Source organism: Mirounga leonina, unplaced genomic scaffold, assembly GCF_011800145.1.
Source record: "Mirounga leonina isolate KUSES-001 unplaced genomic scaffold, KU_Mleo_1.0 Mir_154, whole genome shotgun sequence".
Classification (NCBI taxonomy): Eukaryota; Metazoa; Chordata; class Mammalia; order Carnivora; family Phocidae; genus Mirounga; species Mirounga leonina.
This window is the reverse complement of record NW_023270389.1, coordinates 55,944,408-55,968,978: the sequence shown is the minus strand read 5'-3', so window position 1 is coordinate 55,968,978 and position 24,571 is coordinate 55,944,408. Positions and strand designations below refer to the sequence as shown.

Sequence of the window (24,571 nt, the reverse complement as noted above, 5' to 3'; positions counted from 1 at the left end):
CGGGAAAAGAAAAAACAGTAGTCACAGTTTCTAAAATATTTTATTTCTAGGTCCATCATCAATATACTAATGGTGAGCACAGCATACCACACAGAGAAGTCGCATCACTATGTTGTACACCTGAAACTAATGTAACATTGTGTGTCAACTACATTCAAATTTAAAAACTAAAATACAAAAATTAAAAAAAATAAAAGAATAGATCTTACAAATTAAAAAATATACTTCCCAGAATGTCAATACTCAGAGGTTTTTGCTAAGCTAGAGTAACTTCCTTTACCTCATAATAGCCATAGAAAATTACCTTCTGAACTTCTCACTAAAAAAAAAATGATGATAAAAGTTACCACACCGAGTTTTATGAAGCCTTTTGGCTATATCTGTGGTATCTGTGTCACGCAAATTGGGAGATTATCCCATGAAGTAAGGACAACTATGTTCTTAAAGGATATGAATAGGAACAGTATTCCTTATGATCTTCCTCCTTGTACCTTTAGTAATTTCAATTTCGTATTTTTTAATAGAAAACGAGAGGGTAGAAAGCTCTAACTATGAAGCCGTCACCCATCACCGTACCTTGGCAGCTTTGTTAACTTTGTCTTCGTTTTCTCTCTTATACACGAAGACGGAAGCGCATCTGCCATCTTGCAGAACAGCGGGGTAAACGGCAAGCCCAGAGGGTAAGGTGAAAGGTGGCTCCTTCAGCGCATAGCTCTTCAGAGCACTGCTCTCTGATCCCATCCCTTATGCAGTGAGGTGGTGCTGCAGTTCCTCCACAAAGCCAAGCAGAGCTGAAAGGAATCAGAAAACACCGTCCAACATGAGTCTCTGTCTGCAACACGTGCTGGAGATCCCTGGCCACTCAGACCCACTTGTTTCTCCAACCGTGGCCACTCAAACCCACTTGTTTCTCCAACCCTCATCAACTAGGCCATTTGGCAATAAAAATGGCAAATGCTCAGCCAGTTGGCAGCCATGCTTGTCAAGGAACCACCAACAGCTCTAGAGAAAATGCCCTTAAACGCCCCCCTCCCCTCCCACGGAGACCCTTCCAGAGTGCGAGGGCAATCAAAACCAGGGTAAGATCATCTGTGCTCCCTAACCCACACACATACCCTGCCTCACAGGAAAGGGTTACAAAATCTGATAATTCATCAGTGAGAAAACTTCTGTATAATAATACATAGAACAATAGCTTAAAATTATAAAAAGAACATTACAACCTAGAGAGTATTTCTAACAATGAGGAAAAACATGCTAACAAGTGCAGAGCTCATACAGGCCAAGCAAAGTAGTGCGAACACCAGCAGAACAAGAGGAAAGGAAAGAGACAACTCACTGAACACAAAGGGCAGTGACCATAACAAAGAGTACACCCTCACTGCTCCTCACGCTCACGCTAAGTACAAAGGGGACAGTGCAAAACTGTATCATCCCAAATGCTAAAAAACCCACACATGCATAAAATTCTAGAAAATGCAAACTACCCTACAATGACAGAGAATAGATCAGTGGTTGCCTGGGGTGGGGTCCCAGGTAGAAGGACCGGAGAAGAGGAGAGGGTTGCGGAGGGACGTAAGGAAACTTTGGGGGGAACAGTCATTATCTTGATTATGGTAAAGGGTGATTATAAATACCAAAACTTACAAAATCGTACACTTTAAAGTATGTTCGGTTTATTATGTATCAATTACACCTCAATAATTCTGTTTCAAAAAGAAATGTTATAGATCTATGTCTCCATCTATGCAAGTATCTACATAGATACATACAGATACATACACAGAAAGCCTTGAAAAAACATGCTCAAGTATTAATAGAGGTTTGCAGTAGGTGTCAGATCACGGGCAATTCCCAGGCAGACAGACAGACACGTGCCTGCACCTCCCCAGTCTATTACAATAAAAACACATCTTTCTCTGCAAGGGGGATACAAATTCCCATGGTTATGGCAGGACCGCGGACGCGGCGTCCGTAGAATAGCACAGGGCTGCCCACCAAGGGTGGCAAGCACCTAAGGAGGACACGCAGCCTCCCAGGTTCCAAACAGTGCTGCCAGACCATGCCATTTACCGTAAGGATCCAAGAGCCTGAAGAGTTACGTGGAAATTTCCCTATTTTTCAATGTTGGGTCAAATGTTTTTAAACCTGTAGAGGCCAAACTATGTATGTTTACAAAATGTGTTCTGGCTTTACCATAGCGTAAAAAAATAAAACTTAAAGAGGGTTCTTAACTAACTGGCAATGTAGCAAGAAGTTGCTAGTTCTAAATAACACAGCCAAACATTCTACAAAGAGCTTTAAAATTTTCAGTTAAACAAATCCCATCCTTTAAATAAATATACACCAAACAATCATACACAGACCCACTACAGAGATTTTTTTTCCACTTTAGTGAAGTTCCACACAACACTCTGTGTTACCAAAGTATGAAATGCTGCTCAAGACACATACTTAACACAGAGAATTCCAAGTGCCTACAGACCCACATACATCACTGTATAAGGAACACAAACGTACATGCGCTAAAGCTATCTAAAATTGAAATTATTCAAAATCCAAGAATACTTCTGAGGATAAAAACTAAGTCGTCTTTGTAACAAACTCGCTGAGCTGCTACCTACTCTACAATTTATCTTAAGAACAGTAGGAGGAAAAAAACAGTATTAAAAATGCCATGTATCTCAAATATATGTCCCAGTCTCTATTAGGACTACAAATAAATAAAATTAGTGTTAATGTAGGCTCACGGGGAAAAGCAACTACAGTTAAGTCCCCTGTTCTGGAGATGGTGTGGTGCCTGCCCTACTGTGACAATCCCCCCGCTGAACTGTGAGGGTCACGGTCAGTACTTGGGTCTTGCTCCTCTCCTCTAGGGCACAGTTAATGGGTCAGGCGCCTTCCTTGGGCCAAAGGCCAGTCAATGCACACATGAGCCATCCCTAGGACCCATGGCCTGGATGAAGAGCTAATGGCCAGATCCTTGCCTGCCTCAGGAATCTGAATGAACGAGATACTCCATTAGCTGAAGGTAAAAGGATGTCATGAGGTAGAGTCAGGGCTATGGTGAGCCAAAGCCACGAAGAAGCAGAAGCTTGGCAAGCAGAGGAAGGCAGCTGACAGCAGAAGGAAAAGCCAAGGCTGGGAGTAGCTTAGTCAGATTTATAGGGGCACATTACTACCCTCCATCTTGAGGCTTCGGGACGCAAAGCTGCAAATCCATTTCCTCCCTGCTTCGTTGACACCCCTACCATCCGGGGGAGCCAGAGGTCCACCCGAGGTAGCTCGAAAGGGTCAATGTTCTTTGAAACCAACTGCCATTTCAGCAGCAGAAAAATCTACTCTCTAACTCCCGCGTCTGTAAAACCAGTCAGACTAGAGGAATTAGTCAGAGAAGGGTTACTTTGAAAAGTGTGTATCTGAGGCTAGTCTAACTTCGTTCTCTCTTTGCCACAAAATACAGCTCTCCAAAATCAACACATAAGGAACTGCAAGAAAATGAAAATCCTCTTGGCAGAATATCATGGTGTTTGTTTAATTTTAATATTAGTCCCCAAAGGAGGTAAGATGGTCACCAGGATTGAGGAGTGATGCTCTGGCGGAATGAATGGAAGTCAGCAGAGGTAGAGCAATGGACATTTACTTAATCACTTTTTTTTTTTTTTTAAGATTTTATTTTTTTTGACACAGAGAGAGCACACACAAGCACACAAGCAGGGGGTGTGGCAGAGGGAGAGGGAGAAGCAGCCCCCCCCCACACACACAGACCAAAGCAGGGAGCCCAATATGGGCTCCATGCAGGGCTCAACCCAGGGTCCTGGGATCATGACCTGAGCTGAAGGCAGACGCTTAACTGACTGAGCCACCCAGGCGCCCAACTTAGTCATTTCTAAATAGCAAAATACATCCTTGTGGGAACACTGGGCTTTTCAACATCTAGAGTTACGAAAGCTTTACGAGGTTCAAACCAGTAATTTTTCTTAGCAGTGTATATTTTGGGCTTAAGACACTAAGAAATACAACTTAAAAAAAGAAAGAAATGACTCCCTTTCTTGAGAGAAAGGATGCCATTTTACTGTTTTGAAAGCACGATTAACCTTGACAGAAGTCTACCAGTACCAGGAGTGCAATGCTCTCAGAGTAGTGGGGATTACAGCCTACGTCCATTGCAAACTTTATTAGGTGACAATAAAAAGATGTGTTCACTGCTTTGAAATAAAAAAGTCACAAGAAAAAAATTCACAAAAACACAGAAAAGGATAGTCTAATATTGTGATCTCAGCATGGTTATTTTGTAGAATTTACCATCCCCACTCTCTATAATAAAAACGTTGGGTAGGCAGTTTCTGACTTGAATAGGCATCAAGGTCTTCTCTTTAAAAACTGCTTCACCTATCTTCCTCCATCCTTTTGCTTACTTGGGCAGCACATCACATTTCTGGGCCACCTGTGGATTATACAAGCGCTTGTCTAGGTCACCGGGCAACTCACACACTCAACTAAGAAATCCATGTCATCTGGGGAACTCTCTCTTCTTCCTCAAAATTTAATCGAGATGATCTCGGTTCTAGCAGTCTCTGCTTGGAGGTTCCAGAGACAATGGCTTGCACTGTGAGTTCTAAGGACACCCTATACTGATTGATATTTTGTTACCTGGTGGTAACGTTACCTTGGCCCTTTACTTTCATCTGTTTCAAGTACATATTCCCTGTATTGAACTCAGTCCAGCACTGCTAGCTGACCAGCAATACATAGTGAAGCCTTTGTGGACCAAAAGAACGAAGTATGATTTCAGCTAGGATTTGAGATGTTACGTGGATATGCACACAGGTCCTTAACTACAGCGAACGGTGATTCCGGAATTCAGGACCCGACTCAGCATTCACATGGTTTCCTAAACACACTCTTCCAAGAAATGTTTCATCTTTATTCTAAATAAAAAGCACTATGCAAGCACAGAGCCAGCTCGGCCTCCGGGGGCCCGGCACTCGTCCTGGAGCAAGAACGCCGGCGGCTTCCCGGGGCGGGTGCGCCCCCCGGTTCCCACCAGGGCGGCGCCGTCTCGCCGCGCACACTCGCCCGACCCGCGGCGGGGAGGGCGGCCCGGGGGCCAACGGGGTCCCAGCGCGACCGCCGGGGGGGGGCGGGGGCGGCGCTCCCGCCCGCTGGCCCCTCACCTTCCACACCTGCCCGCGAGGCCCGGCTCCGCGGCTTCCTTCGCTAGCTCCGGCGGCCAGCAACGCGCCGGGCGCGGGTCGCCCGCCAAGCCCGGGTCCGAAGGGCGCCCCGTAACAAGCAGGGGAAGACTGAGCGGAGGCGAGGGCACAGCTCAACCGGCAGCGGCGCAGCGCCGAGCGCGGATCGGCGAGGGGGGCGCGCGCCCACCGCCTCCGCGCCCGGCCCGGCCCCTCCCCCGCGGCCCGGTCCCGCACTGACGAAGGAAGCGGCGCAGGGCTCCCTGTTACCTGCGGGAGGGCGGCGGGGAGGCGGCCGAGGGTCTTGGCTCCGGTCCCCTCTTCGCCCCCTGTTGACACCAACCACCCTCGCCTACCCTGTGAGGCTGTAGCCACTACACCCACAATCTTCGGGGGGTATGCTCCCTCCGACACCATAGAGATGGGTCCGGAAACCGGACAGAACGCCAGCCTCCAGCCTCCAGCCCTCCGACGCCACCACTGAGGTGAACGAACCCGGAACCGAGATAGAGCGGCCGCATAGGTGACTCTCAGGCCGAAGCCATCTTGCGTGTGGGTGCGGGGGCCGGTCGCGGCTTGACTCCCTGCTCCCAGCGGCCTGGTCTGTCTGTGAAGCTGTTTCCTTTCTTGGCGTTTCAGTTGAACTCGCAAGTTTGTTTTGATTTCAATTTTTAGGCCTTTAGACGCGAGTTCTAATTTGATATCCGCCCGAACCTAAAATGGCCGCTGTCGCCTCTAACAAATAGTAAAGGGGCGGGGCGCAGAAGAGAAGGAAGGAAATTGGCCTGGACCTTTAGGAGAGTGACGTCGCTCCCCCCCGCGGCCGCGATTGGTTGCGCTGCGTGGGCCGAAGTCGTGCGGAACGCCGCCCGAAGCTGGCGGAGGTGGAGGTTGTTCCGGCTTAAGCCGGTGAGACGGGAAGTTTGAAGTTACGCTTGATTGAGCGAAGAGTGAATTGGGACTGATCGTATTAATAGTACTTATTAGTAATATTAATGGTTTCTACTTAATAGGTTGTTGTGAGAATAAAGCGAATATACCTAATAGTTTTGAGACGACTTGACTCAAAGTAAACTGAGCTTTCCCTGTTCTCATCGCTACTACTTAATGCTCTACAACCTCACTGTTGACGGGTGACCTAAATAATTTGATCATCCCAAACTTTTAGGTTCTTTCTGGTAGCTGCAAGGTTTCTGGTAGCTGAAAAGGTTTAAGATGGATAAGCATCCCACAGTGTCTTCTGCGGTTAAGTGAAAACAGGCCAAATTTTGCTCCTTATTCAGAAATGTATTGAACAAATGTTTATTAGGAAGCCGACATACGGTATTTAATCCGCTGGATAAGCTTGACAAAGGCTGAGCGCTCTGTTCTGGGTCAGGACTGTCCTATAGAAATTGAATTCAAGCCACATTATGTAACTTTAAATTTTTAGTAGCCACATTAAAAACAGTAAAAGAAAAAAAAATGAGGTAAAGTTCATTTTAACACATTTAAACACAATCTATCCAGAAGATTGTCATTTAAACATGCATTCAATATGAAAAATTGTTGAGATATTTTACACTTTGGTACTGTCTTCAAATCTGATACTGTATTTTTTTACAATTTGGACTAACCATATTTTAATGCTCTGTAGTCACTTGTGGGTAGAATACAGTTCTGGGCAGAGTGACCACCACCTTGCACTAGAAAGTTGAGAACCAGAAGAGCAGTGCTCCAGAGGCAGATTCTGTTATCAGTGTAGTCAGTATCTGGCAACCAGAAATCTTCCAGACCAGTGGTAGAGCGAGCACCATTAGGGACGCAGCCTCAGACGGCATCCCCAAAGGCTGAGGACACCTTGAATTTTCAGACCCCATTTATTCAGATGTGGAGAGTATTTTCTAAAATATTTTGAACAATTCATCTATCTTGAATTCTTTTGGAAGTCCATTTCTAGTATTCATCATGATAATTAATAAGCTGTTATTTTTGCCAATAAATACCCGTTTCTGACACTCATTATGATAATTAACAAAACATCCGGTGTCATCAGAAATCCAAATGGCTAAAGTAGTTGTAGTTCCATCTCTGGAATGTAGCCTTTCCAGTATGATTCAAGCTAGCTACCTCTGGAGTGTGGATTCCTGATTACCAGAATGCTAGCTGCTTCTAGGGCATAGCTTCAACCAATTAACCCACACAGAACATTATACTGTCAATGCTGAAATAATTTAAAGTTGACAACAGACATCATGATATCCATGTTGTACGGAATATTGGCCTGTTTTGTAAACTCTAAACACTATACAAATGTTGCTGAACGTAAACCTCATGTTACAGATTTACAAACATATTAAATTATTAAATTAAATTATTATTAAATACTCCACAAATATTTAACATACACCTTTCCTGTGTCAGGTACTGTGCTGACCACTAAGAAAAGAAGGAAGAAGAAGACACAATCATTGCAAAAAAGTGGGCTCAAGGGGCCCAAATAAAACTTTTTTTTTCTTTTTAAGTGATAGAGGATGTGTGAGTAGCTTAATGCTAGAAATGTTATCTTAGTTTTGCAAAGTACCCTGCCCCACCACCAACAACCTACAAGTTTCAAGCCACTGTTGTCTGAAGCTGGACATGAGTTAAATGACTATACTTTCCTGATTCCTCTAAGGCTTTCCTGACATTTGCTTCTTGTTTACTTACTCAATACAGCAAATACTTTATAAATGTTCCTGGTGTACTGGCCTCTGCTCTGCAGACTGGAAACATCAGCAAACAAAGCAAGATTAATTCCCTGTTCTCACAGGCCTCAAATTTTAGGGGGCTGATGGGTAAGGGGAGAAATAGACACTAAGCATATAAATGAACAAAGGTCAGTTTGTATAATGGTAAGTTCTATTAAAAAGTAAAACAAGGTGTTGAGGAGGAGCAATTCTACTCTGCCCTTCAAGATTCTTCCAGCTGTACTAAGAATTAAGTTGACATGAGAAAATCAAACAAAAGTTTAATAACATGTATACCTCCTGTACACATGGGAAAGACTCAGGAAAACTAAGTAACTCACCAAATGACCAAAACCATCACCTTAAATACTATCTCCAGCTAAAGACAGAAGGAGTGGAGGCATTTTTGGAAGGGGGGCATTTTTGGAAGGTTACCAAGAAAAGCCCAGTAAACAAGGATAAGGTTTAAATCCTTTTCCACTGATAACAGTTTCTAGAGATGTAGGGTCATCCCTCTTTTGTGAATGGAAATTTCCCTTCTACATGTAAATATCTCTTACAAAAGGGTAACTTCTACTCAGTTTTTAGAACTCCTCCTGGGTCTGCAGTTTCTTAAAAATAATCAGTTTAGAATAATCAAATATGCCAAAGAGGCATATCTTGGAGTTTAATTCACTTAAGCCAGACATCAACAGCATGTCACACATGAGGAAACTGATGTACAGAGAGGTTATGATAGGCAGTTAGCTAGATATGCTCAGGGAATAGGACATTCCAACCATTTTTCTAAAAGATTTTATTTATTTATATATTTGAGAGAGAGAGAGCAGGAGCACAAGCGGGGGTGGGGGGAGACAGAGAGTGAAGCAGACGCCCCACTGAGCAGGGAGCCCAATGCGGTCCATCCTAGGACCCTGGGATCATGACCTGAGCTGAAGGCAGATGTTTAATGGACTGAGTCACCCAGGTGCCCTGAGACTTTCCAACCATTAAAAAGACAAAAATCCAAGAAACTGCCAACCACCACCACCAGGGCACAAAGAACTGGAAAAGACCCCTGGAGGATATGCATGCATTCTTCCCTATAACCAGCAGCCCTACAGTAACCTATAGCTTCGTTATAATACCTTTACATTGCAGTTTTGACCCCTCTTAGGGAGGATGGCTGCCATGACAGTTCTGACAAGGGCCATATAGGGCCAAAACTCCCCCTCTCAACAACTAGGAGGAGTCCCTTAGATGATTGAAAGCACCCTTGGTTGGAGACCACCCTAGCTATGGAGACCACCCATAAGCCATGCCAGGATAAAAAGAAAAGACACCCAGACCCTCAGTATGGTTGCCATCTTGAGAGTGTACCTGCGCTTTTGGATTTTATAATAAACTCTTGCTTACTTGAGAGTTTGGCTCTGAATTCTTTCTTGGCTGAACTCAATAACCAAAGTCAGCACGGAGGCCAGGAAGGAACCCACCACTAATAGTTAAGTCGAACCAAGTCACACAGCTAGTAATGTCATAAAGTAGTTTGCCTATAGAGTTCATATTCTTAACCATGGTAGCATACTGCCACCCTAATGTTTTAGTGAGCAAAAAGGTAGGGAGAAGACAGGAGAGGAAAGGGAGTTACTTTAGATGGGTGGATCTCCAAAGAGAGCATCACTGAAAAGGTGATCAACTTGTGACTCTGATATTTGCCTGAGAGACTTCATTCTTTCTTTTTAAAAAATTATATTTGAATGGCTTCTTTCTCCTCTACTATAGGTTCCACAAGGAAAAGAATCTCTGCTTTGTTCATTGTTTGATCCTAGGTGCCTAGAAAAATGCCTAGCACAGGAGCTCAACAGTATTGATAAATGAATTGTTACAAAAGAAAACCACAGGCCCCAAATGGTGTCACTTTGGTTGAGTCCCCAAACCAGGCCTTTACCTAATCTAGCTGCAGTTTCAACCTTCCCCAGTAAAGTAGCCTTAAGGAGTTAGTCAGAAATTCTCTGATGGGTGCCAATGAGTCTGCCACATGGACCCTCCATCCCTCACGGGAAGATGAGATCATCTGCATGATGAGCTCCCCCTGCCCACCCTGGGCACCTGGGTGGCTCAGTCGGTTAAACATCTGCCCTGGGATTGAGCCCTGCATTGGGCTCCCTGCTCAGTGGAGAGCCTGCTTCTCCCTCTCCCTCTGCCTGCCACTCTGCCTACTTTTGCTCTCTCTTTAGCTCTCTGTCAAATTAATAAATAAAATCTTAAAAAAAAAAAAGCCCCCCCCCACCATTCTCCCTAAAGGAAAGTGCCCTTGCCTGAAACTATCCTTTTTTTTTAATTTTTTAGTAATAACTTTCTTGCCCCACCCTCCTTCCTATAAAAACCACTTTATACAACTGCTCAGAGCTCCTCTCTACTTGCTAAATGGGATGCTACTCCATTCTTGAATCCTTTAACAAAGCCAGTTAGGTCTCCAAATTTACTTGGTTGAATTTTGTTTTTTGACAGAATGAATAGAAGTATCGAAAGATATGCACACAGTCCCTGTGTGGGGTAGGGACAGAGGATTACTTCTTTTGCATTATGTACCTGCATATAGTTTTATGTGTTACCATGAGCATATGTTACTTCTGTAATTCTGAAGTTAATTTAATAGAGGAATTAGGAACTGAAATGTCAACTTGGATTGGAAGCTCTTGAAGTCTTACATGTATAAAATAGTGCTCATGATTCTTCCTTATGTGGTAACAATGTTGGGGGCGGGGCACGTAATTGCAGCTGCAGAGCATTTGATAGGAATGACTAAAGGATCCAGCATGTGCACATTTCCTGATGAGGTTAGATGGCAGTTGAGTTAATGTTACACTCAAGCCAGGAAATAGTGACATGTGATTCTCTGTTATTTTCTCAGGTATCTTTCAAAGCTGCACTTCTAGCTCAGGATAAGTTAAACATTATTCACCCTGTTTCCCTAAAAATAAAAGTCCCTGTTCCTCGCCACTCCCACGTGTCTTCCGGAATGACCCACAGGTTACCTGAGTTACTCCCCCTGCTCCCTGCACTCACCCCAATTTGTGTTCTAAATCGAGGAAGCAGCAGCTACTTGGAGTAACTCAGTGTTCCTGGGGCAAAGGGATTCCATAAAGAGACTGTCCCATGGTCAGCAGACATTTTAAAAACAAGTGCACAAACAGAGCCCAGAGATTTCAGAGCTCCTCCTACAAGCTTTTGCCCTCACTTTTGGCACCAAAGGTCTTAAAAATTATTTTCCCTTTTTCTCACAACATCTATTTTCTTCACCGATCCTCTTGATTCTTTCATTTATTTCTTTTTTGCACTGTATGGGGTAAATAGAGTCCAGGGACATTGTCAGGGGTAAAGGCCACACTGGTGTGTACAACCAAGTGGACAGGACAGATGCTTGTGTCCCAAGGCACCAGGAGGGCACCTGCTGCTTCCTGCTTGTTTGGTAAGAGGCGGGAGCAGAAGAGGAAAGGCTTATGTACCTTCCTTACTTTCTCTGAGAAACAGGAAAGCAAGAAAGACCTAATGGAATCACAGAGGTGCTGAAATCAGAGTAGCCCTACACAAAGTATGTAAACAGGGCATTTTAATAACAGGAAATCAGAACCAAGGAAGGGCACTTACGCATTATATGAAAATGTGATCACACTAAGAGAGTTTGGGGAGAGAACAACTAAAACAGAGGAAGATGCCATCAGATGAACTCTCACAACAAAGACAGGGCTGGGGAATAAGACTTCGTCAGGTTTCGGAGCAGGGCTCAATGCATTGGAACTCTTCTGCTCCCCAATGGCTAGAGTGATGAATGGATAGACAAGATGTGGCATATCCATACAATGGGACATTATTCAGACATATACAAAGTACTGACACATGCTACCGCCTGGAGGAACCATAGAACATTATGCTATGTGAAAGAAGCCGGACACAAAAGGCCACATATTGTATGATTCCATTTTGATGAAATGTCCAGGCCAGGTAAATCCACAGAGACAGAAAGCAGATGAATGGTTGCCAGGGCCTCCATTGGTATGGAGTTTCTTTTTGGGGTGGTGAAAATGTTCTGGAATTAGATAGTTGTGGTGTTTGCACAACCTTGTGAATATACTAAAAAACACTGAATTGTACATTTTTGAATGGTGACTTTACAGTGAATTATTTCTCAATAAAAAAACCCATGTAATGTGTGTGAGGAGGCACACCTGTGTACATGAGGGAGCATGGATATCATTTTCATCAAGTCAATGTGCAACAGTTGTAACAAAGGAGAACTCTACATCAATAGCAGGTGCCTTGTGTAATATTCTGTTACTGTAACCAAAGTAACAGGAGTTCCCACCTTGGTGAGTTGCAGATAGAAACCACATTAGGTGAAGTTGTTGCACGAAGTAAATTTATATGCAGCAAATAGAGAGATCATGGGAATGGCTCCCGAAGCTGTGACTCCCAGAGCAAGGGTGGATGGGCTCCTTTTATTTAGGGTTATGATGAATATTCAGATAGGGAAACCTTGTCATGGGATGTAGAGGTGGGCATAAAGTCACACGTGTGCCTTAAGGAGACATGCCTATACACACATTTTATGTTATGTGAATGAGGCTTGCGCTCCTCCTTGGGTGGAGATTTTAGTATTATATTGAGGGTAAAGGTAGTTGTCAGTCATTCTAGAAGTCACTCCATGGCCCATCTGTGCAGTGGGCATCAGAGGTTATACTCAAACTGGTCTGGGTGGTCTGGACCAGCTGGAGGCCTTGTCAGGGCAGTCACTATCCCTGGAGGGGCAGTTTCAGTTTCCATTTGCCTGAGTTAGGAGGTCAGCTGGAAAGAAGTGCTTAAGGAAAAGTGTGGGACAAAGGTTGGTGAGTACAAGCAGGTGGGCAGTAAAGGTCAGGTCTTGGAGTCTAGCTGGTGACATTATTAAAAATCAAGTGTCAGAAAAATGGAAAATCAATTGGGAATAGTCATAAAGACAGCATTAGAAATACTCAGAAATGAAACAAGTAGCTAGACTCAACTAATTTCAATGAGAAATGGTTGATAAGCTTGGCTTCCCTTTCCAAAATATTCCATTGGATTTCTGGACTCTGCAGATACCTTGAGCTCCCCAAACTTGTGTGGGTCTCCTTTTCAAGATCACTGAATTAAAACTGATACCTTCATACCCAGCATTGGAAATAAATGAGCTCTGAAAGTTAAGCTAATTGAAAAGCAACGAACGCTTCCTTAACTTGCCCTCCTGGGGCCTAGGCCTTGATGGGCAGCTCCATGTCCCACCTGGTGCAAGCTGTAATATTCGTGCTCTGTGGGGTTCAACTTCACAGTGATGCACTAGCCCAGTGCTCATTACACAGCAGACTTGAGACACTGGTAAACTGTAGGCAAGAGAGAAAAAAAGCTGACTCATAAGAGATATTTATTCTGCTTTTAAGTAGCAGTTACCATCCTCCAGATTCCAGAATCACTTACTTTAGTTCCCCAAACTACCGACTTAGCAAGATTAGAAGTCTTGGAAGAGAAAAGGAGTGGAGGAGGTGATGTTCACATTAAACATTTCTTTTCATGGTTAATTAACTGCAGGGTTTCTATATTGAGTGGTCATGAGGATCAAGTAAAAGTATTTTTTTTTTTTTTTTTGACACTGCAAAGTCTTGTATATTAGACCTCTGGTAATCAAAATATTTCTAAATGCCTTGAGAAATCATGATTTGTAGTAACTGATAATTTTGCTAAGAGATGAATTTAAATTTTTCACACTTCAGAGTGGTGCATTGTTTTCCATTATTCTTCATTTAGGTAATAACTCTCATGAAATCATCATCTCTATGTCTACAGAAGATATTGATGATGGTGATAGATGTGAGGAGAAAGTAAGGAGGTTTGAGGAAGGCATAGTACTTGTGATTTGGAGGATTTCTATAGGCCTTTGGATATATCCTTCTCTGGCAGAATTTATATTGGTTATCAATTGCCACGTCACAGACCATCACAAACTTAGTAGCTTAAAAAACATGACATATTTTTGCGCATGAATTTGCAGGGGTTGGGCAGGGCAGTTCATCTTGGCTCATGTGGCCTCAGCTGGGGTGGCTCGATAGCTGGGGGCTGGAATCTTCGGGAGGTTTATTCACCTCTAGCAGTTGACTGGTTGGTTGTCTCCTGGGTCCTCAGCTCTGGCCACATACTGCAGCCCCTACAACATGGCCTCTCCATGTTGCTTGGCCTTCTCACATCATGGCAGCTGATTTTAAGAATGAGCATTCCAAGAGAACAAGGCAGAATTGAAAGGGCTTTCTTTGACTTAGCCTTAAGTCTTTATGACTTCTGCTTAACTCTAATGGTTGAAACAGTTTAAAAAAAAAAAAAAAGTCCACCCAGGTTCAAGAGGAAGGGACATAGATTCCATTGTTAACTGGAGGAGTATCAATATTACTTTCTAAGATGAGCACGTGAGGTGGAATATGTGGGGGTGGCCATCTTTTGAAAATACAACTTGCCACATCAGCCCAAAACTCAGAAACTTAAAACAATAGCACTTTATTATTTCTCACAAGAAGTCAACTTTCTGTGATTGACCGGGTGGTCCTTCTTCTGGTCTTCCTTGAACTCATTGACAAGACTGCGTTTTGGTGACATGTCAGCTCAAGGTGGAGGTGTGCCCTAATAAGACAGCTGAGGTGGCTGGGCTTCTCTTCCAAGTTCTCCACAGCATGTCAGTCTCAGAGAGCAAACCACAAGGGCAAAGGCAGAAGTGGCAAGTCTTCTTGAGGTGTGGGCCCTAGACTCATACATCATTTCTGCCACATTCTGTTAGTCAAAGCAAAGTATTATGTGAACCCAAATTTAAGACACGATTAAACAGAGTCTATCTGATGATGTGAAGAGCTGAAGAGTATCATGACCACCTTTTTCAATCAATACATATTGCCTTCTGGCCACAATTATTAACATTCTGTTCACATGCAAAATATGCTCACTTCCTACCCCAAAAGTCTCATATCATTATGTCATTAGGCTGTGGCTTGAAGTGCAAGATATCATCATAAGATCATATTCAGGTAGGGATGAGGCTTTTTGGGTGTGGTTTTCAGGTTCTCCTCTAGTATGGTTCCCCTTGATTCAGAGACTTGTGAACTGCAAAAAGTTACCTGCCACCTTCCCTTGTCCACTCCCACCCAACACCCAATGGTTAGGACAGGGACGGATAATCACCAAGGATACTCTCATTCCAAATGGGGAGGAAGTTATTGGTTCATCACAAATCTGAAATCCTGCCAGGCACACATGCAACCTGTAAAGTTACCCTTACTCTGGGGTCAGGGAATGTTCGTTAGTTAGGGCCATTTATTGTTAAAAGTCTGTTTCTTGGAAGGCATTTTATCTCTTTTCAGGATTCTTATGGAATTTTTAATTCATTTTTCTCAAGAATTTTTCTAGATTATGTCAAGATAGATGTCAAACTCATTTTTAAAAATGATTACTATATTGTAGGGAAAAATCCATTTTAGCTCAGAGATGTTTTCTTCTATTTTGGCTATTGGTCCTGTACCTTTTAATTCTTTAAAATTTTATTTATTGGGCACCTGGGTGGCTCAGTTGGTTAAGCGACTGCCTTCGGCTCAGGTCATGATCCCGGGGTCCTGGGATCGAGTCCCACATCGGGCTCCCGGCTCAGCAGGGACTCTGCTTCTCCCTCTGACCCTCTCCTCTCTCATGCTGTTTCTCGCTCGCTCACTCTCAAATAAATAAATAAAATCTTTAAAAAATAAATAAATAAAATTTTATTTATTTATTTGTTTGTTTATTTATTTATTTATTTATTTATTGGAGAGGTTGGGGGGGAAGGGAGAGAGAATCTTAAGTAGGCTCCATGCCCAACACAGAGCCCAGTGCTCACGGGGCTCCATCCCACAAGCCTGAGATCATGACCTGAGCCAAAATGCTTAACCGACTGAGTCACCCAGGCTCACCATTCCTAACCAACCAGCCAAATGTTGGTGCTCTGATTTTTACCTTCTATATTATTCTTATTTAATCTACATTCTGTACTCTGCCTTCTTAGAGAGCTTCTTGACTTTTTCTTCCAGATTACTGATTTTTTTCAGCGTTATTTCTTTAATGCCTCTCTATTTCAGGCAAGTCTTTATCCCAAACAAGTAGGGAGGTCTGCTGTATTCCAAAGAGAACATAATATTGAAGCCTAACATTATCACTTCAGTTTAGTAGACTTTCAAGAACTGGCTAGAACATATGTGTGTGATTTTTTGATATCTGAGGAGATACCAGTATTTTCCACATTCCCATTACACTAGCAACAAAGACACAAAAGACCTAACAACTCACCTCGCTGAAAACCTCAATGTATCTTCAATGATAGAATTTGGGAAGACTTGCCAAAAACCAAGACAGGTGGGTGGATTTAGAAAAAAACCTCCAGGTAACACTTGGAAAAAAGTAGGAAGTCAGTTTGTATTTCTCGTATTCTGTTTCGTGACTGAAGACCAGACAGCTAGTAAAAACTAATCTTGTTATAAGAAACAAAGACTCTAAAAGCAGGCCTTCAGCTGGTTTGAAAAAAAAACATTCTTTTCTGTGACAATCTGCCTGAGACTTGTCCTCAAGATTCTTTGCGTACTCCTGGTGGCATGGAGCAAGCCCCCCCACGCAAGGCCAAGTGAGAGCCTTCTGGCGCCAGCTCTGATGGTAGTTACAACCAGTAATAGTGGTAAGTTATCTTGTGCCATGTATGTCATGTACCATTTCTGGAGCTTCTGTAAAGTCACGGTAAAATGTATAGTTTCAGTTCTCTTGTGCTGTGCAGAAGTAGGTAATAGGTACTTAGCCTACATTTGGAAGGGGATAGGAAAGGGTAGAGAGTGTCTTCTTCCCCAGGTCCTGACTGGACACAGTGGTGGCTCTCCCATGTGGAGGGCAGCGCTAATCTAATGAAGATGACCAACATAGATGCAGCAGGGAGGGGACAAAGGGAGGAAACAGAACATGAGGAAGCTATTCCTGGCCCTAAGTGAGAAAGCACCTTAGGGAACTCTCAGAAAGAGCAAAAGGCTCATGAGGAGAAATAATTTCCAGCTATACACCATGGCCTAAAGCCATGGCAATTTAGTTATTAAAGTAAATGTGACTTTAATTTTGCAGTCAAAATTTAGTGGGGCCAGGATATTTGATTTATATATATATATATATATTTCTAAAAGTGCCCAAGGCCAAAACCTTTTGTTCTCTGAAGTATGTAAGAATTTTAGATATTCTTCCTTATTCCTTTAGTAAAATTTTCCTTCATAAATAAAGATAAACCAGCTCATGCCTGAGTAGAAAGTTCATAATTTCAAAATTTTTGAAGTCCTAAAATAATGAAAAAAAGTATACAGGGAGAGTGAGTGTGCACGTGAGCCTCAGTAAGCACAGCCCTGGAAACATTGTGAACTGTGGGTGACATTCTTCCTAAAATCAGCTTACAGTAGTATGAGGGAAGTTATGCTTTAGAATGTTTGCTTTATCCTTCTATTAATGTCACTTATTCCAAGTGTTTATACTTTGTATGTATAATAAATAATAAGGCAAGATATTTAGTATTGAGTTTACTGGATTGGAAACGTGGAGACAGGTCATGTACTGACCAAATACATAAGCTTGGGCAAGTCTTTTCATCTCTCCTGGCCACAGCTTTTTCAGCTGAAAGAGTATGACAGGGTTTGGCATCAAAGGCCCTTTCCAGCTTTAATATTCTGTGGTTAAAATGGAAACTACGACAAATGAATGTATACTTTCAGAAAGATCAGTTAGGTTGTGAGTTCAAAGACACAAATCGTATCTTAGATTCACATATTCCCTAGGGGCATATATACTTCCTGATACATAGCAGGTAATTAAAAAAATCTGTTTATGATATTTAAAATTTTTAAGTGTTTGGTCTCTCAAATACATTGATAGACTGAGTTATTTAAAAGGCCCTTTCCAGGGGCCCCTGGGTGGCTCAGTCGTTAAGCGTCTGCCTTCGGCTCAGGTCATGATCTCAGGGTCCTGGGATCAAGCCCCGCATCGGGCTCCCCGCTCGGCGGGAAACCTGCTTCTCTCTCTCCCACTCCCCCGGCTTGTGTTCCCTCTCTCGCTGTGTCTCTATCTGTCAAATAAATAAATAAAATCTTTAAAATAAAATAAAAGGCCCTTTCCAGCTCTATTATTCTATACTTAAAATATAAATCAAGCCAAATAAATAGTGTAGTAGATCACGGAGGTTTTAAAATTCAAGGACAGAAGTCTTATTTTTGATCTATGTATTCCCTTCAAAGCCTCATATAACTCCTTCCATAGCAGGTGCTCAAGGAAATATTTCTAGATTACAGTTATTTATTTTGCTTTGTTTGTCAAGTATATTTCCAACACTGTAACATTAATGAGTTGCTTTCAAAATTCATTATTAATTATGTCTATTTCTTACCACCCAGATCTTATAAAAACAAGTAAACAAATGGGAAACAGGTGAGAAAAATATTCTGTTCCTTAGTTTTCCTCAGTGAGACAGCTTTTCCATATTTTAGATTTCATGAATAATAAAATCTAAAAACCCAATATGAATCTAGTTTCATGTACACTAACAGATGTCTCAGGTTTTCTACCTAAAATCAGTAAGACAAGAATTCAAATTGCTGAAGAGACTATGCATATGTAACATAATCTATGGCACATGTTCCATTGTTAACTGAAAACTATTTCACTTTGGGAAGCAACCCTGAAAAGGCAGATGGCATGGAAAAAAGAAGGTGATACTCTTTTTATAAATTCTAAAGTAGCACACATCACATGAAATACTCAAGGGTTTACAAGGGGGAAAAAGGGCAGGGAAAAAGAAAATTCATATGCACCCTATATAAGCATGAAACTCCTAATGAAACACATTAAATAGAAACACATGACTTTCGCTAATTTGTTTGTACTTTATCCTTCTTTTTAATAGAAATTAAATTTAGTCACTTAGTGTACATAATGTAGTGTTTGTTTTCCAGTCTGGTTGCTTTTCAGCATTTACTTTTGCGTCTCTTTGAATAACATGGGAAATGTTATTCAGCATCAAGATGCGGTGAACAGTGTCAAACATCAACTGTACTTAACAGAGGACAGAGGGATCAGAGTTAATTTGTAGCTAACAGCATGGAAAAAAAGAAAACAGACCCACGATAATATCAACATGCATTATTAGCCAAGATTCAAAGTTAACCCAACCCACACAGATTTCTTCTAAGTTGAGAGTACATATGGAAAGGTGTGACTTTATCGAGATCCATAGCCATAGTAGTAGGGTTCATCAGGGCGGAATCCATAAGCTGTGGCAGGGCGTCCAAGAATACCAACTGATTGGCCAAAGCCATCCATTCCAAGGCTGAAAAGAGAAAAAGGAATGATAAGTTATATTGCTCATCACCCATCCACAATGTAGGCCAAGAGGAGGCTGGGAACTTTACACCTCCAGTACTCTCTTCCTAGCAGCAAAAGTGATTTATGTGGCTATCATTAGGCCTTTTTCTTGTGTGTGTTTGTATACACACACACACACATATATATATATGAAATATACATGTATACGTTATGTTATATATATATAATATGTATAATATTAAATTAATATAGCCACAAATATGTGCAAAATAAATATTTACTTCTAACAGTGTGTTAAAAATGTTGGAAACCTCTGTCATCAGGTACTATTCAAGATAAAGAGGAGGACAGATCAGAAAACTTTTAATAAATTACATTCATATATGGCTTTTATGCCAGAATATGAAAAGATTTTATGTGCTAGCAAGTATCAGTAATACACTGCTAGGGAATAATAAAACTAAAATTGTAGTAAAATGAGTTTTGTTATTTATAATAAGATCATTTTTTCATATGAAGATATAGTATTATTAATAAGGACACACATTTTGAATTTTAGCAGTAAATTCTCACTTAGGGCCAAATCATACTATAAGTCTAAACTGAAAGAATAAGACAAGGATTTTTACAATATTTAAGTTAGCCAGATTTGATCTGCAATTCTTCTCTGACTCCTCAATAAAACAAAACAAATAAATCGTACATGTTTCTTTTGAATGACAGCAAGATAATTATAAATTTTGTTTCAGTTTATTCTATGGAAATAACAGAAGCCTAAACATAACTTTCAGAGTTATAAAGATATTTGAAGCATGGATAAACTTTACTCTAAAAAAGTATTCTTTCATCTATTAATAAATTTAAAAGAAAATCTGTTCTCCAAAGCACTTTTTAAGGATCAGACAATTATCCAACACTTAGCAAAATGACAAGAGATTTATCTTGCCGGGCAAAGATGGAAGCTATGACATGCTCATGCATAGCTCATGCAGTGAATGCTAGTGAGCTTATTTCCAATCAAAGGAAACAATTGATAACGGAGAAACACAAACTTTGGAAAAAATAAATATATTTAAATGTTTTAAGATTTCAGAGTATACTAGATGGAAAGATACCTTATCAGCAAAATCTCAATATGATTAAAAATTATATAGGCACTAACTTCCTCTCACAACTCAAAATAAGATTAAGTTAAAACACAATAGAAGTAACTATTAAAATGTTAAGGTTTTAAATAATTTGTGTAAGTATGTGCATGCATGGCCATGTGTGTACTGAGATAGGACTAAATACTAAATGTAAGTAACTATAATACATATAGGGCATATTATTCATGTAAATCCACGGCTCAGGGTAATGGGTTTTCTGAGATATAAATTTTACGTTAGCACTTGTTAGTGAGTGATCCTGAAGAAAACAAACTTTTTGGGCACCTTCTAAATGAAAAACTGTGTTTAGAATTCCTAAAAGTTGGTTGAAATTTTTAAGTCTGAATTTTATTTTGAAATGGCAAAATTTAGGCATGTCCTTCCTACTTTGGTCTCCTGGGAAGAAATTTTAATTTTATAATGAAGGGAAACATTGCTCTAGAGGCAGCTTTAAAGAGGTTTCAGAAAGTAACGCAGCCCATGAACTCAGATACACCTTATCAGTTTAAAATTAGAGGAAAAGTTGGCTGTTTGACATTTTTCTCCTGAAGCACTAAGGCTAACAAATACTCATGTATCCAAACAACTCTCAATTATGTAAAGGTTGATTGTATAGCTTATGAATTTCAACTCCTTCCTTTTTCATCTACTTACTGCCTGCCTTTGGACACTGCTTATATTTTTTAGCATCTCTTCTCAGGCTGAATAGCAGGAGACTTAGGTTGAACTCAAGTTAATTTTGTCTTTCTCAATCTAGAGGCTTTCAGGAATTTGGGAACAAGAGGCAGAGTAGATCAGTAAAGAAACATGCAAAGGCACCTTAAAAACAGAACATCTTACAGAGGAACTCACAACAATAGTACTGTAGTTCTATCTAAAAGAAGAAGAGAATCCTCAGAAGGGAAACTGTCAGCCATGTTGGCACAGAACAAGATGTTTCTCAGAGGCAATTGTTGGTAACCAACCCAAGCAATTCCTTGGGATGACCTATAACACTATAAGGAATATCTGACCTTTTTGGCAGGCTTGTCCTCATTGAGGAATGGGTCTTAAAAAAGGTTCTGAGAGGTCATTGTACATTCAAACTGCAAAACTGTATTTTATTTCTATGACTGATAGGCAAACTTCCGATTATTGTATTCCTATGTGGCTTGACGATGGAAAAGGGTAAACTTAGACATTAACCAATCTGCCTGATGTAAATTGACAAATGGATATTCAGCTGTTTTTTAAAAAATTTGTTAGTCACATTGTTGGTAAGAACTGGCACCCCCAAGTCAATTAAAGTAGGATCAAACCTTGAGCACTGATGAGTTTGAGTTTCTGAGCCTGCAAGTTTACTGTAATAAAGTTCTATTTATGCAGTCAACAGTTCACCCAGAGACATCTGTGTGTTCAGGCCAAATTTTTTTGAACTTCCATAGATATCATTTGGGAAAACAATTTAAGGAGAAAAAATAGAAACTCTTAAGATGAGTTTTTCTGTAATTATCCATCATGTATCACAGATGAACTTGCTGTTTAAAGAAAAGAAGGTCTGAAACATTATGACCAGTTTGGATGGTGCTTTGATGTAAGTCCTCGGTCCTTTTGTATTATGAAAGATCAGCTATATCTACACAATTAATATCTTTTAAATAAAATTCACTCTGAAACAGATTAGCTTGATTCTTTAATCTCTTATTTGGTTCTAATATAGAGGTGAAACTGGACTTTTCAGGATGCTGAAACCTGCAGATAGATATTCTTTTGGGATATGGGGACATTTGTTGTACTTTCTTCCTTGGAATAAAGATGTAGCCTTGTTAATGTTGAATCTGGTTCAAAATGAGGAGAGCAAATAGTAAGTTTTCCTTTAAGCAGGAGCAGATAGACTCTTTATGTAAGGGGTAGAAACCGTGACTGTAAAAGGGAAGTGTGGCAGCGAAAACTCTGCTTTCTTGATCCACTAAGGACTTAGAGCACACGGTACAAAGGCACAGGCGGGCCCTCACTAGGAACCCCAAGAACCCAGGGAAACGGAGCTCTTACCCTGTGTGACCGTTCTCCTCCAGATGAGAGTTTGTATATTTGGCTATTTATACTGGAATTTAATCTAACACTGCATGTGTGTCTCCATATGTACATATTTTCTTCCTGGTACTCCTAACCTACACAGAAAGGGTGTGTCCCTCTAGATCAGAATATACCACTGCTAGACCACTTTTAAAATAGGACTATGTAGTCTCATTTAACCATCATCCTCAATGTCTAGATATCATTTTTTTTACCTTTAAATTAGCAAACATAACAAAATGCAATCTCTTCTTAAAAATATATATTTCTAGTTCAAAGAAAATGCTTCCTGTTTGTTGTGAAAAGACAACCAGGAAAGGTAAGGCCCCCAAATCCTTCTGCTACTAAGTTTTATGTCCCAAGAACAGTGATTTGGGGGTACCTAGAAAGGAAAATGACAAATTCTTCATGAGTAAAAAAATTATATTTAAAATTCAACAACAAATATAAAATCACATCTAGATTTTATCTTTAAACAAACATTTGGAAATCTAATTAGCATTCAGCAAGCAGGAGACAGAATTTTCTATAATAGTGACAAGGCTTCAAACATATTTTTAACAGCATTCATTGTATTTCTAAACTTGCAATAATTCAGAGAGGGGAGAAAAAGAAATCCAGGCATGACAAGTGATACTTCACATGCAGCACATTACAAAGGGAATGACAGCCAGTAAAGAATCCTAGGCACTCTGAGGCTCTTATTGGACTTCTGTGCCAGAGTTGACATTCCTGTAGAGAGGGAAGAAAATCACCTACCTCTAGCTGTTTGTGAGGCTTAATTAGTGCATATTTGTAAAGCACTTTGAAATCCTTGGATGAAAAGTGCTGCATAAGTGAAAAGTATTATCATTATTTTATTAAAATTAGGTAAAAGCAACACAACTCTTTATCTTCTTTGAAATTCCCAAGTCAGCAAAATGAATGCAGAACAAATAGTGAATATATTAGAGGATGTTACAAAAAATAAATAAAAAGTAAATTCAAGCCAAGTTCTCTTATCATAGGTTCAAAGAATCTTTGACTTGGAAACATTTTTAGAAATAATCTAGACTATGCTTCCATTCACAACATCCTTGACCGGGTCTATTGAATTCTTTGCAGAACATCTCCATAAATGGGAATGCTCACAAGGCAGTTCATTCCATTTATGGGCCCATCAAACTATTAGAAAGTTCTTTATCTTGATCTGAAATCTAGAATTACCCTCTGGAACCACAAAAGAAATCTAATTCTTCTTTAATATGGCTATTTCACAACTTTCATTTAATCAATCCTCATGACATGCTCTCTAGAAAGTTTACCATCTCATTTGCTCTCTAACTTTGATATTTTTCAATTTTTATCTTAAAATGAAGAAGTGAAAATAATGTGATACTGTACTTACTATGTGGTCTGAAACCAGCATAGAATATAATGAGATCCTGTTTCTAACTCTCTAATAATGTAGGCTGAAAATGCATTGATCTTAAATTTTTCAAGGACTCCTTACTACAAAATGGCTCACACTGAATGTGTATGTGTGTGTGTAGTTGTGTGTCTGTGTATACACATTTTCACGTTGAATTTCATCTTTTTGGTTTGGGTCTTTCTTTAGGAATTCTATTCTCCCTAAAATAAAAACCTTTATGACAATATTTATATTTATAAATATATTTGTATTGATAGAGGGTAGTGATTCTTATTAACTACCTATCTTTGTGATCCATAGGATAATACTGAAGGCTGGAATTCTTTTGGGATTATCAAGTGAAAGGACTTAACATAGGCTAACTTTCTTCAGAGGAAGCCTTCCAGGATATTATAGAGCTGCATGAAATGATCCTATAATAGCTTTCTAGAACAGTTCATTCTTTTTATCAATTGTTCCAATATATTGATCATAGAATCAAAATCAGTATTTTTATTTTCCTAAGATTATAAATTGATCATCAGAGTAATTTCAGCTTAACTATAATTTGTCATGAGAAATTTAGTATTATGAAACTGTAGTAGTGCAATGTAATGGATCCTTTGTATCTATCCATCCATCCATCCATCCATCCATCCATCCATCCATCCATCCATC

The 24,571-nt window shown here is 40.5% G+C and overlaps 2 protein-coding genes across 4 annotated transcripts in view; both read right to left on the bottom strand.

Annotated features, from left to right (window-relative positions):
• The window catches only part of SCYL3 (SCY1 like pseudokinase 3), a 41,166-nt gene extending 35,521 nt beyond the window's left edge, over positions 1–5,645 (bottom strand). For 2 of the 3 annotated variants that reach the window (XM_035010848.1, XM_035010846.1), the window contains exons 1-2: positions 5,466–5,645; positions 577–791 (exon numbers count right to left, since the gene is read on the bottom strand). In XM_035010848.1, the coding sequence (XP_034866739.1) occupies positions 577–741 (165 nt within the window). In that variant the 5' untranslated portion in view covers positions 742–791; positions 5,466–5,645. Of the gene's footprint in view, positions 1–576; positions 792–5,177; positions 5,398–5,465 lie in introns of those variants that run through there. The other variant, XM_035010847.1, reaches the window with a different exon arrangement.
• A 13,205-nt stretch (positions 5,646–18,850) lies between these two features.
• KIFAP3 (kinesin associated protein 3) overlaps positions 18,851–24,571 on the bottom strand; it is a 187,573-nt gene continuing 181,852 nt past the window's right edge. The window contains exon 20 of the mRNA XM_035010840.1: positions 18,851–19,304. Coding sequence (XP_034866731.1) covers positions 19,196–19,304 — 109 coding nt within the window. The 3' untranslated portion in view covers positions 18,851–19,195. The remainder of the gene's footprint in view (positions 19,305–24,571) is intronic.